The sequence below is a fragment of the Salvelinus sp. IW2-2015 genome, linkage group LG15 (genome assembly GCF_002910315.2).
Source record: "Salvelinus sp. IW2-2015 linkage group LG15, ASM291031v2, whole genome shotgun sequence".
NCBI classification, from domain to species: Eukaryota; Metazoa; Chordata; class Actinopteri; order Salmoniformes; family Salmonidae; genus Salvelinus; species Salvelinus sp. IW2-2015.
In genome coordinates, this window is record NC_036855.1 from 59666219 (window position 1) to 59680161 (window position 13943).

The 13943-nt window shown below is 44.5% G+C and overlaps 1 protein-coding gene across 1 annotated transcript in view; it reads right to left on the reverse strand.

Annotated features, from left to right (window-relative positions):
- Window positions 1-3401: 3401 nt before the first annotated feature.
- LOC111974918 (polyamine-modulated factor 1-binding protein 1) overlaps window positions 3402-13943 on the reverse strand; it is an 18540-nt gene continuing 7998 nt past the window's right edge. Inside the window, exons 6-13 of the mRNA XM_070447388.1 lie at window positions 12026-12169; window positions 11630-11692; window positions 11419-11528; window positions 11250-11324; window positions 10059-10152; window positions 9842-9918; window positions 5497-5626; window positions 3402-5212 (exon numbers count right to left, since the gene is read on the reverse strand). Coding sequence (XP_070303489.1) covers window positions 4928-5212; window positions 5497-5626; window positions 9842-9918; window positions 10059-10152; window positions 11250-11324; window positions 11419-11528; window positions 11630-11692; window positions 12026-12169 — 978 coding nt within the window. The 3' untranslated portion in view covers window positions 3402-4927. The remainder of the gene's footprint in view (window positions 5213-5496; window positions 5627-9841; window positions 9919-10058; window positions 10153-11249; window positions 11325-11418; window positions 11529-11629; window positions 11693-12025; window positions 12170-13943) is intronic.

The following is a 13943-nucleotide window of genomic DNA, read 5'->3' on the forward strand; positions in this document are numbered from 1 at the left end:
TTTCCAGGGAAAGTCTGTGTAATGATGAAAGGAATTAAAATGGCCTTCAAGGGAGTTGCAGGATTAGGGGGTAAAGACTGGTCCTCAGCCTCAACATCCCTGAATGAAGAAGAGGGCTGTCCTCCTCTCACAGCACTGCAGTATCTACACCCACCCCCCACCTACATCCTCAACGGATGTTGTTGACCGCTGAGAGATTTGTTGAAATATCTGTCCCTCATACCTCGTACCCCCTCTCTTCCCCCTCCTCTCCCCTGCTGTGGCAGACCAGGACAAGCCCCACTGTCATTACAAAYGTAATAAGAGCACAAGTGAGATTGATGAGGAAAACAGTGGCATCAACTGCTCTTTTAATTAACTCCAATCCCATAATGGCGCTGGGACAGAGCGGAGGGCACAGAGTGGAGCGAGGCATTTATTTCCTTTCCACCCGTTTTGTTGCCTCAATAATGAACAGCCACAATAATGAACAGCCTTCTGGGACCCAATTACATCCAAGGCTGCATTAGGAGCCCAGCAGGCCCAGTGGAAACTTAAGTTGAGTTTTCCCTCATCTCCCCCATCCGTCCCCTCTCTCTCTCTCTGTGTCCCTGCCTGCCGGGGACGGCCTTCACTTGATTGAATTTAGAACACCCCCCGCCCCCCTCACTTGTGGTTTTCAATGGAAAGTGGAGGTAGTGAATGTATGCACAGAGTTTAATGTCCTTCACTTTCCACTGCTAGAGCAGCTGTTGTGTGGAGTGGTGGTGCTTGAKTGAAATAAAAGCAATTCCGAGGGCCCCTCTCCCTGAAGCGGTCCTACTCTTTCTGCTGCAGACCACCCAATGGGAGATCTTGTCCTTGTAACACCTACGTACAGTATGTATTTAGGCCTTGTGAAATKACGATGGCTTACATTTAAAACCTGTGAACTCTGACCCTGTGCTTTCAGAATGAATTAACACACAATTGGATGGAATTCCAAAATCCATAYAGGACAGCCCACGTCCATGCTGGAGTAGATACTCATGGTAAAGTCAATTTTGAAGTTGTATTCTTTGTTACTTCCTGGAATCTTAACAGACAGTAGATGAAAAACGGACTTCAGGAGGTAGGGTTGATGGGAGAAAGGTCATATTTACATATTTTAATGTATGTAATGCGATCTTATTCATATGGCAGGCAATGCCTAGAATTCWATTTTTTATCTTCCTGACATAGYAGCTTCAAAGTGGCAGAGGTATAATTCTGATCCTTGAGCAATCAGACAAAATAATCAATGCCTTTCTTTGGCTCTCATAAAAAATCCTCTTGATCTTGGAGGCAAGGAGAAAGGCATTAAAATGTGCTATTTCTTTAATGTCTGTCATCATGTTTCATAACACTCCACAATCAACACAAATCCATTCCTCAGCATGTGGCCGGAATAACACCTGCTATTAAAGACACACACACACAATGTTCAACATTTTATTAAATGCTATTATAAACTGGGCAGTTTGGGTCCTGGATGCTGATTGGCTGAAACAGCATTCCAGCTGTGCATATATCAGACATACCACGGGTATAACGCAAAACTACTTGTTAACTGTTATATTTATGTTGTAAACCAGTTTATAATAGCAATAAGGCACCTTGGGGTTTGTGGCATAATTATGCAATTAGGCACGAGGGGGTGTGGTATATGGCCAATATACCACGGCTAAGGGCTGTTCTAACGCACAAAGCATTGTGGAGTGCCTGGCCATATACCACAAACCCCCGAGCTGCCTTATTGGTATTATACACTGGTTACCAACGTAATTAGAGCAGTAAATATAAATGTTTTGTCATTCCCGTGGTATACGGTCTGATATACCACAGCTGTCAGCCAATCAGCATTCAGGGCTCAAACCACCCAGTTTATAATTAAGCAATAAAGCACGAGGGGGTGTGGTATATGGCCAATATACCATGGCTAAGAGATGTTCTTAGGCCATTATAAACTGGGTGGTTCGAGCCATGAATGCTGATTGGCTGACAGTCGTGGTATATCAGACTGCATACCACGGGTATGACAAACCATTTATTTTTACTGCTCTAATTACATTGGTAACCAGTTTATAATAGTAATAAGGTACACCAGGGGCTTGTGGTATATGGCCAATATACCACGGCTAAGGGCTGTATCCAGGCACTCCGCATTACGTTGTGTCTTAGAACATCCATTAGCCGTGGTATATTGGCCATATACCACACCCCCGTGCCTTATTGCTCAATATACCAAAGGCATATCAGGCATACTGATTATACTAGCACCTATTGGATTTCAGTGTGACCAATTTCTCCATAAGGCCTGAACGGGCCAAGGTTTAACCCAGAGCATGGAGTTGTAGCTCACTACTCAGTACCATTATAGTATCGGACTCAAAAGAGCAATACCATTTATAATCGGGTTACAAACACTATACTTATTTGAAAAAAGGATACACTTCCATTTTGTAGATTTTTTTTCATCTTTGTATTTGTGTATAGGTTTCTTAAAATGTATACAATACGTCTCCGGAGGGCATTGGTGTTGTGTGTGTGATGTTGGTTGAATGTCTGTTACACCGGAATTACCCTATAAACGCAGTACTTGGGGAAATCCTAGGCATTAATAACAATTATTGGCATTCTTTAGTTTCTTCAGACACCTTAAGTGTTGGGTATTGACTGCTGTGCTGGAGAGAATGTTGCCTATTGATCCGACCAAGGCAGAAAGAGATGGTGTCTTCTTCCTGTAAGGCTGGGATTAATCCTAGCAGGCTGCCAGTGAACAACAGCCACTGCTCGACCCCATTGACTGACTAGGGCCTCTTTAGGACACATAACTTCCCTGTGAACACACCTCCTCTGAAGTTCGCCCTGCATGCTGGTGTGGATCATTACAATGATGGGCATGGTTTATTACTGTATTGGGGGCACTATAGTTGGGATATCTTTAATATCCGCAAACAATAGTATTACATTTCACTTTTGTTTAACTAGATCGATAAAATGTAATTGTTTAATTTACTTTTGTCTATATATATATGTATATAACGTTATGTTAAAATAAAACCACTGACCTCTATCAATGAATGAAGATCTAATCTCCAGTCTTGCCTGTTTCACATGTTTTATTCTTCACCACTGCACTATGTATAGTATGCTGCCATGTCTCTCTCCCAGTGGACTGTGTGCTTACTAACAGCTCATCTACTATTGCTTAGGGCTCTTATTTTCTTCTAGTCAGAAAAAAATACTTTCTACTGTCAAGCTCCGACATCCCCAGTTATTAAAAGCTGGTGGGCATGGAACTCTCAGAGTTGCTCTCAAAGCTGCAGCAATGCCTGGATTCACACAGCCGACTCATGATGAATAGAGTAGTGCTAGAACAAAGGGACACTTGTAAAGGCATCTAAACCCATAACCAGACTTTTATTTGGCCACAAAGACTTCTGAGTACACAATTCATTAGGATTTACATGAACTCAAGGATGTATTGCTCTAGGTGACTGAAAACATGAAATCCCCCTCCCCAATACATTTTTAGGACTTTGATCTAGACATCAACTCATCATTTGACAACCTCAGAAATAAGCAGGACTATTTCTCATACCACAATAAAAGGCCGGACACTTTTTTCTAATTCTTTCTAGGTTTCTATAAAAATGTAAATGTAACTCAAAACCCTGAATGGATAGATACAAATATTCGTCAGATGGGTTGTTCCACGAAGAGTTGTGCACCAATATTGATTTTAAAAGCCTGTTCTATTCAATGAAGTGCCCTTTAATATAGACCGCATGGAGAATTCAATAAATCTGATTTTTAATATGAATAAAGGCTTGCTGAAGTACCAACCCTGTGTCACTTCTAGGAAGACTTCAACCCATTTAATCCAAACATTTCTCCATCATTGTAAATCTCTAGCTATTCAGTCATTTCTGAAGATATTTATTTCATTTGATTAGTGATTCATTTACATCTGTCCCTCATTTTAAGGCCAACCCTCTCGTTTGAATATGTTGAAACTATTCCTTTACAAAAGAAACCTTGAACATCAAATAGTTAAATCATAGTGTAAAAGCAGGTGAGCTGGTTCTACTTGTTCGGCCATTTTCTGTTTTGTGATAGAAAACTAACGGGTCGAGCATAACACGAATAACCCTGTTACCCATAGATAGACAGGCTAGAAATGTTTAAGCAATTAGATTTCTTTTTTGTGTGAAGCTTGCATTCAATTGCCACTCCCTGTTGCACACAACAAGCTTCCATTCCCACTGTCACGAGGGGATTTATGGCTGATTTAAGATGAGATCGTCAACCCTGATACGATCAACCCAGAGAATTTATTCGGTACTTAATAGGCACTAACTATAGTATTTTTTAAATTTAACCTCTTGAGATGGCAACGTGTTGAACATGTGCTCTTTAGGACAGAATGTCAACATTTTGTGAAATCACAAGTTACACTTCTAAAAAGGCACCGAATTGGTGGAAGGACCCAGATACTGTACAGGTAAGATTGTAAGCTCTTACCATTACTCTTTCAGCCCAGTTCTACATTATGATTGTCTACTTATTCACAACAGATTTTCTGTACATTCATACATAAAGTTGTAAATTACAATTTAAGTACTGAGCCGATTTCTCAATAAATTGTAAGGCAAAGGTAGTAGTGCCACAAAATCACAATAAGTCATCGAGAACACAGGAAAGGGAACATATTGTGCCACAAAGATAAGATTTAGGGAAAAAAAGGATATACTGAAAATACCAAAGAAATTAAATTATTCAAGTTTAGTATTCTCATTAAATAATCTTAAATATAAAACAATCATGTATTCATATCTATCAAACTACAAATCAAATATATATATTTGTGTGCTGTATTCTCTTGAGTCATAATAACTACCTGTACTTCCCTTCTCATTGGTTCATACTAGCACCCACCAGTGTCCCTCCCTGAGATGTGTAGGGCGTGGCCCGTTCCAGCTGAGAGAGCGGGTCTGCTCCAACGGTGGTGGCCACATGGCAGGGGTCTGCGCTCCAGGGCCCTAAGGGCCACTCTTCTGGCCACCTCCGCAGCAAACGTGGCCCCCCTTCCTGCCAGGCAGGCACAGGCTGCGTCTGGGGCTAGCGCAGATGCAGATTGGCAGCCAGAGTTTTCCTCCTCCACAGGTTGTCTCCCTGACCACTCAAAGCTCCTCTCGCAGTCAGAGCAGATCTGAGACAGAGCAGCGGCAGACAGAAACAGATTATTCAAATAAGATACCGTCAATAGTCAGCCTCAGAGCTCAGTGTTACTATTGGTATGTTGGCATCACCATGGACCTTAACTTTGCATATTTGTCATCATGAATATTATCCAGAGAATTACTGTTAATACATGACTCATGAGGTATCATTCACCTCCCACTGCAGAAATACTGCCAATCATTCCCCTACCTAATACTATCCCTCTGTGTCCTCTGTTGGTGAGTTGATATCCATTTCAGTGTATTAACCTACCGGTACACTACTGAACAGGTCCCCTGCTGCTAGCTTGTCTCCGTCTCTGCTCTGGTACTGGCTCTGTTCTCTAAACTGCTGAGTCTCTCTAGAACTCTCCTCTTGGTCTGGGGCAGGGAGGGTCTCCCCACTGTAGGGGAGGAGAGGGCTGATGGTGGTCAATGGGTCAGAATGGAGTGGATCTGCACTACCCACCTTAACCATGCCCTCTATTGACTACAACTAGTTTAGCTACACCTCGCTGCATATATCCACGTCAAAACAGAGCCTGTCTCATTACCTGATGGACCAAATCTTGATGGCTCTGTTCATCAACAGCCCTCGAACCAAATGCAAATTCAGTCTGCTTATTTTGGTAAACCTTCCACGATGTCCCAATCCCTGTTAAGCTTCTTGTTGACCGCGTCTGCCAGCTTTGTGTACACAACTGGCTCCTCGGCTATTCCAGACGCATCGTTAATTTGTGCCCTTTTGTGCCGTTTCAGTCCGCCGGGATAAACAGGCTCACAGATGCTAAAATATTCCAACACAGATAATTAGACAAAGAAACAATCACAAGTATGAATAATAATCTGCATTGGGAACATTAGAACTTTTAAAACATGGGAACAGGGGGGATTTTGGGCACCAAGGGAAATGAGCTTATCAAATAAAGCTTGGCAAATGTGCAGTGAATGAAATAAGTCAATCATTTTAATGTGAGAGAGGAGCCCTGAGGAGAATAAATAAGCAATCGCCACATCATGCAGGGAGAACAAATGAGCATGGCGCACAATTAGGCAGGGTTACATTCTGTTGGAGCTGTGAGCACGGGCGTGCGGGCTAATGAGCTCCCGTTGTGTGTGTGTGTGTGTGTGTGTGTGTGTGTGTGTGTGTGTGTGTGTGTGTGTGTGTGTGTGTGTCGTGTGTCGTGTGAGTGGAGGAAGGAAGAGAGAAGAGTAAGAATCAAACCCCTTTCCATCAAAATTCTGATGAATGTACAGGCTCCTTTAAGGCAGACAGATAAGCTAGTGGTAATTCAGCGAGGGACGGCTTGAAAGTGAGAGGCTTTGGAGAGAGGGGGCTATCAGACAATCTGGCATCTGGGCCAGTAGACATGTAGTCAGGCAGGCAGGCAGTCAGACAGACAGAGCAATAGGCAGTGTGTCAGCCAGACAACAGGCGTTCAGCAGGAGCCACGTCACAGGCTTTCAAAGGAAAGTCAAAGTTATTAACTATTCAATCACATAAGGGGAGGTGAAGGTGTCGAAAGGTTGCAGACCAAAGCACTTTTCTCTCCCGCGCATTAAGAGCCTGGTCCAGCGCTCCGGTGCTCTGTGTGGAAGAGAAATAGATTGCCCCAGGAAACGACTGCTCACACTAGTCTCTTTTCACCTTTTTCTCCTTTAATAAAGCAATCTGTTGTGAAAATCTAATCCCAAGTACCATTTACCTGCATCTAGATAACTTCTGCTTGGAAAGCGACGACATGAATATTTATTCGCTGATATCCAAATAAACAGTACCAAGGCCATCAATCAGCCGGCCTTCTAACAGGAAGTGAACTGGAAAGGGACATTGATAATGAACACCACGCGTAGAAGGAAATGCACATCTCACATCAACTGTATGCCTTTATTTCTGCTACTGGCCATTAGGGCTGGGAATGGCCCGGCATCTCACCATACAATATTATTGTGATACTTAGGTGCTGATACGATGTGTACTGCGATTCTCACGATTCTATATGTATTGCGATTCGGTATTTGTGATTTCGTCACTGTCTGCTGCAGTGACGAGAGTCATGAGAAAACGAGTTTTGATCAGTCATGGAAATAAAAGTGCGGAATTTTTTTGGCTCCCGCATTAAAAAGAAGATGAAGAAAAAATACTGGTGTTTTGGGGCAGGTACAGCCAACTAGCGCACAAATTATTTTGCGATATTGTCAAAACGATACGATAGATTGTAAAAAATTCTATCCCGATATGTAACTGTATCGATATGCACTAAAACTCCTAGTCATCCTTATCTACAACACACCGCAGTGTACATGGGCCTTACAATCACGAGTGTACAAGTGTACAAACACTCTAAATGTGGATAAACCGACCCGTATGACATATTCATGACAACAAATCAGGCATGAATACTGTCCTTCATTTAAGTAGTAGCTATATCCTAGGCATTAAAGTCAGATATGGCTGCATCCCCCTCTCCTCTCCTCTTCTCTCCTCTCCCTGGCCTAATTCTCCGTGGTGGATAAGAAGGATCAGCAGTCCATCCATATGCACACATATCTATGGAGTGGATGTCAGGTCTCAGCTTGGCTCTARYGCTGAAAGCCCTGGTAATGACACKTAATGAAAGCTGGGGAGMAGAGCCAGGCATGCRTAAGGAAGGAGAGGCCCAGTGTCCTTCCCCAGCATCCTCCTCCTCCCCCCCATCAGCCCTGCTCAGGCCCTCAGACACCATAAATAAACAAACGCGGTGCGTGCACGAGAATGGACGACTGTTCCCTCTGCTCCTCTCATGCCATTCACTTATTTATCTATTTATTTGTATTTACTCTCGCTCGCTCTCTCTCCCCCTCCCTCCCTCCCTCCCCCCGGCTGCTTTTTAGCGCTCCTGTGTTCTCCCAGCTCCCTACAGGCTTCCTGGATGTCCTGGAACATTAGCTGAGTGAAGTCGCAGTCATCCAGTGGGCCTTTATAGGCTGAGTTTGCATCTGCCCTCCATTGGTATCAGGCCAGGCAGCACGCACGCATACACGCACACACACTTATTAGCGTATGGTACTCTCTCCAGAGCAATGTCCATCCTCAATGCCTCAGTGCTCCTCAACTACATATTGCAACTTTTTAAATGTTTTTTTAACACTCAGCCAACCAGTGAATTTTTCCCAAAGCATGCTAACTGTTCTTTCAAAGCAGGTTTAAAGTTCTAAAGGGTCTTTTGGTACATTACCCACCTTGCATAAGACGTTTGAGAGAGATCAGTGTGGTGTGCTGTAAGTGACAGCATGAGGATGAGGTTAGGGACATGATGAGTGTTGAGGTTCCGTTATCAGAGCAAACACAGGGAATGATGGGATAGAATGGATCCCACTCACTACAAGCCTCTAATCAGCACAGTCAACACAGGGCTCTGATTGGGTTCACACAACCAGCCTAGTCTCTTCCTCCTATCTCACACTCACCAAAAGTAATCCCTTCAATCAGCCCTAACTTTACCGCATTTCAATTTAGGAGGAAATCAGACGGGAACGCATTACAGGGAAATGCCAGTGAGCACAGGACTGGCTTACTTTAAAGCGAGGTGGTATAGGCAGCGCAAAATGAGAAGGTTTCAACTGTCAAACAACCATATGGAACACAATTTCACCAATAAATCGCCTTTTCTCWSCATCGCATATAAAATGCAAGTTAAATTTTAAAAAGATATAGTCGGTACCATGGCAATGTGTGGGTGACGTCTGTCTGTCTAGACTGGTTTCTGAAAACAGACATGACTGGCCCAGAGGAGAGGAGACCGTGTCCTTGGATGGCTCTGTCTGTCCGTCCGTCTGTTAGGTGGGATGAACGAAACCTGATAGAAGGCTAGACTAGAGGTCATCTCTAAGCCCTCCTCCAGTCCTCAGTGTCAGAGCACCAGGCCTTTGATTACCACCGTCCATAGCCACCTCTAGGATTTCCCGCCTGACTGCACAAATGTATCTTCGGTGTTAACAAGCTGCAGTGGTCCTGTGGGGCAGGAAGGGCCGGTGGCGTCTGGGCCCTGGCGTGAGGAGACTGCAGTGGGGGTCACCCAGGGTGCGGAGGGGGAACTCGGAACAGCGAAACTGTTCTACTCTKGGAGATGGAGAGAGTGGCTGAGACAGGCTGGGCTGCATTAGAAAGGGGTGGGGATTTGAAACACCAATCTGCAGGCTTCTCAGAGGCTCTCAGGCCACTGATTTCACAGCCGGACGACACGGACCATTAGCCCCCAGAAACACAGATGCTAATCCCAGAACAACAGAAATCAACATGGCTGCCAATAGCTCTTATGAGTTACAGACGGGCTCCCGCTCTTAACCAATACTGTCTGAGATGTGTTGGTGATTGTTGCTATTGACCCATGTCTCAGCTCTACTCTAGAAACACAGAGAGGAATTCACTCAGTCCGGGAAGTCACTGCTTTGTCACTGATGCTGTCTCTAGAGCCCCAGCAAAGAAACTAGTGAGGAGTTAGAGGACATGTAGTCATTAGCCTCGTATGTAGCTGCTGCTTCTTGTTCCTGGAGAACTGGGAAGTTGCCAGGGGATGGACTAGAGCCAAGCCCACTGATCCAGTGTCTCAGGTCAGTGCCAGTAGTACAGTACTCACTCTGTGTGGAGCAGCTGGACAGGAAGTCTGGCCAGGGCACTGCGCTGGCGCTGGTCACTCATACTGGCTTGAGAGGCCTGACACAAAAACAAGTGACATTACTCAATAGAAAGGAACAATGCTCTTCAATTGGTGTTATATTACAGTATATCAGGGTTGTAAATGTGTGGAGGTCTGACARTGTTATCSAGTGTGTGTAACTGTGTATGGTACGTACCCTGAACTTCTCGGCTTCAATCCTGCTCTCTTCCAGCTCAGCCTTCAGCCTCTTCATCTCCTCCTGCAGACCCTCCACACTCTTCTGCAGGTGACTGGACACACAGTTAATAAACCGGGTCACAACTCCCGGGTGGCTTCATTTACACTTATTTCACAAGTATTGTCACGTTCTGACCTTTATTTCCTTTGTTTTTGTCTTTATTTAGTATGGTCAGGGCGTGAGTTGGGGTGGGCAGTCTATGTTTGTTTATCTATGTTTTTCTATTTCTGTGTTTGGCCTGATATGGTTCTCAATCAGAGGCAGGTGTTATTCATTGTCTCTGATTGGGAACCATATTTAGGTAKCCTGTTTTGTGTTGGGTTTTGTGGGTGGTTGTTTTCTGTCTTTGTGTGTCTGCACCAGACAGTACTATTTCGGTTTTTCACATTTGTTGTTTTTTGTATTTTGAGTGTTCACCTTCATTAAACAAGATGAACAATTACCACGCTGCACCTTGGTTCKCTTCTTCTCCTCCAGATGACAGCCGTTACAAGTATAGCATGTTCCCTGCTCCATCTAATCTAAAGCCATCTAACGCCTGTACACTTGCTAACCAGTGCTCTAAACATGGGGACCTAATCATAATTAAAAACTGGGTGGTTTGAGCCTTGAATGCYGATTGGCTGACAGCCGTGGTATATTTAAGCAATAAGGTCCGAGGGGGTGTGGTATATGGCCAATATACCACGGCTAAGGGCTGCTCTTAGGCACGACGCAACGAGGTGCCTTATTGCGATTATAAACTGGTTACCATGTAATTAGAGCAGTAARAATACATGTTTTGTCATATCCGTGGTATACGGTCTGAWATACCACGGCTGTCAGCCAATCAGCATACAGGGCTCGAACCACCCAGTTTATAAACAGACCGTTTACCACGGATATGACAAAACATTTATTTTTACTGCTCTAATTACGTTGGAAACCAGTTTATAATAGCAATAAGGTGCCTCGGGGGTTTGTGGTATATGGCCAATATACCACGGCTAAGGGCTGTATCCAGGCACTCCGCGTTGCGTCTTGCTTAATAACAGCTCTTGGCCATGGTATATTGGCAAGATACCACACCCCCTCAGGCCTTATTGCTTAAGCATAGCACAATTTAGTCGAACAACAGGGTAGGCTGGATGTGTGTGGAAGAGCTCTTACTCCTTCTCTGCAGTGAGATGGATGATCATTTTGCTCTGGTCTTTGATCTTGAAGTTCAGTTTTTCATTGCCTTGCCTGTCGACAGGGTTAAGACAGGGTTAATGCTGCTTAGTGAATGTAGAGTAGAATGTGACTGGGCATCAGTGTGTGGAGTTAGGTATGTTCTTACTTCTGCTCCTTCACCCACTGGTTGACGTTGGTTACCACCAGCTCACTCTCCCTGTGTAGAAGAGAACTGTCTGAACGAGCGTTACCCAGAGACTGGCGCAACACCTCCATCTGAGACAGAGAAATGGGGGGGAGAGAGAGAGCAGGTAATGAGAGTCTACAACTCTAACAGTGTCTATCTGACATATCTGGAGGTTTTAAGGGTTCCATACCTCATTAGCTGCTGTGCTGTACTTGTGCTCCATGGAATCGCACTGTGAGTGTAAGGCATCCACCTGAACAGAGACACATGAACAAACCCCTACTGCACATCCTAATGGCTATGCAGCTCATTTTCCATTGAGAGGTGATTACTAACTATGCTGTTTGGCCTTTCTGTGCCAGTGCAAAGTGTGAGGATATGTGTCATAACTAGAGCCAAGAGGTTTTCATGAGCACATCAATTGATCAGGAAAACTTTGGGCCTAGTTACACAGTTAGGCGGTAAGGCTATTATAAGGGCCCAGAGTTTTTCCTGATCAGGTCACATGGTCAGCAAAACCTCCTATCCTTAGTCATAAACCCYACCAGAATGTCCCCAGAACCCATTGTGTAAGTGTGTGTCTGACCTGGGCCACCTTGACATGGTAGTTCTCCCTGAGAGAAGCCATCTCCACCTCCTCCTCCAGGGCTACCAGCTGCTCCTGGCCCCAGCGCTGAGACCTCCCCAGCTGGGCACTCAGCTCTGCCAGCCTGCCCTCACAGGACCGAGTCTAGGTGNCCAGGGCTACCAGCTGCTCCTGGCCCCAGCGCTGAGACCTCCCCAGCTGGGCACTCAGCTCTGCCAGCCTGCCCTCACAGGACCGAGTCTAGGTGGGAGAGGGATGATACCTGTCATTGGCATTTCCTAATATCATTTTTGTTGTCATTTCTGAAAACTGATGGACCTTTTAAATGAATGATGAACAATGAGTCACAGCAACATGCAATGTATATTCATGAGGGTTTCCCATAACCCTGCCCAGGTAGGAAACTGGGAAACGATAGTTCATTAGTTAATTACATTGTAGTGAACTCCTCCATAAACATCTCCTTCTAGTAACATTGTCCTGTCATGTTGAGCCACTACATCAAAGAACTGGTCAACATAAAATACAAGTTTTTCTTTATAGGAACAATGTGAAGGCCAGCAGTAACCAGTCCTCCCTAGCCACATCCCCTGCCCTATCCTCTGCCTGGCTGGGACACACGGAGGCTGCGCAGTGTTCACATCCCCACCACAATGACCTTTCCACAAGTCCAGGGAGCACGCAATGCAGAGGAGAGGCAATACATGTAATGAAAGAAGCAAAGGCAATTAAAGTGGTGTGTGAGTGGGGATGAGCCTGACTGGAGGCTCCAAACTGCAGTACTGCAGCTCTGTATTCCCCCTAACCCCTGTGTGACAGCATCGCAACCCCAGTCTGGTCATCCTCTTGCTGTGTTCACCTGCTAATCCGTGCAAAAGGACAGCCGTGCACACACACGTACAGTATGTAGATACACATCAAGCACATAGACACCACAAACAGGTTACATGCTGTACAAACACACTAATGTTAACACATTCACACACACTCACATTTAGGTGTGTGAAATGAGTTGCTCTCCCCCAGCCCTCCCCAGAACCCAGCCATACCACACGGCCAGAGAATCATTACTCCCTTCCTCTGATCCCACCAAGCAACCAGCAATTATTTCTAAAAGTGGAAAGTAAAAACCGACAAACACACACACAGCTGCACATAATCATTATTTTTTGTGGGACGGGTTGTGCGGGGAGGGTGCAACTCACACTTCATTTTCTCTGGCGGAGTTTGCTGACCGCAAAATGACAAGGATCCTCTTCCTAAACCAATTAAGAGGGCAGARCGCCGCTGTTACCATGCAACATTGACAGCACTTAAGGAGGATGACGTGAGACCACAGCGATGAGCCACAGAGATGTGCCCTCGGCTAAACACACATACAAACACATTGTAGAGAGGTTTGGCACTGCAGAGCAAGCACACACAGCTCTTATGTGCCTGTGTACACAAACAAAGTGCTTCGGATTTGTCACAATACAAACACAATGCTTAGACTATTTGAACCGTACAGCCTCTTAGACATTTTCACATTTTCACTTGAAAACGTGTTACTACATTTCTGTACTGTATGAGTATCTCAGTTAAACTGTGATTTATATTTTGGCTATTATGTGAGGCAGTTCCTCTAAGCAAAACTCTGTGTTTAAATGTTGGTGTCTTTGCAAACTTTTTCTGTATGTACAGTTGAAGTCAGAAGTTTACATACACTTAGGTTGGAGTCATTAAAACTCGTTTTTCAACCACTCCACAAATTTCTTGTTAACAAACTATAGTTCTGGCAAGTCGGTTAGGACATCTACTTTGTGCATGACAAGTCATTTTTCCAACAATTGTTTACAGACAGATTATTTCACTTATAATTCACTGTATCACAATTCCAGTGGGTCAGAAGTTTACATACACTAAGTTGACTGTGCCT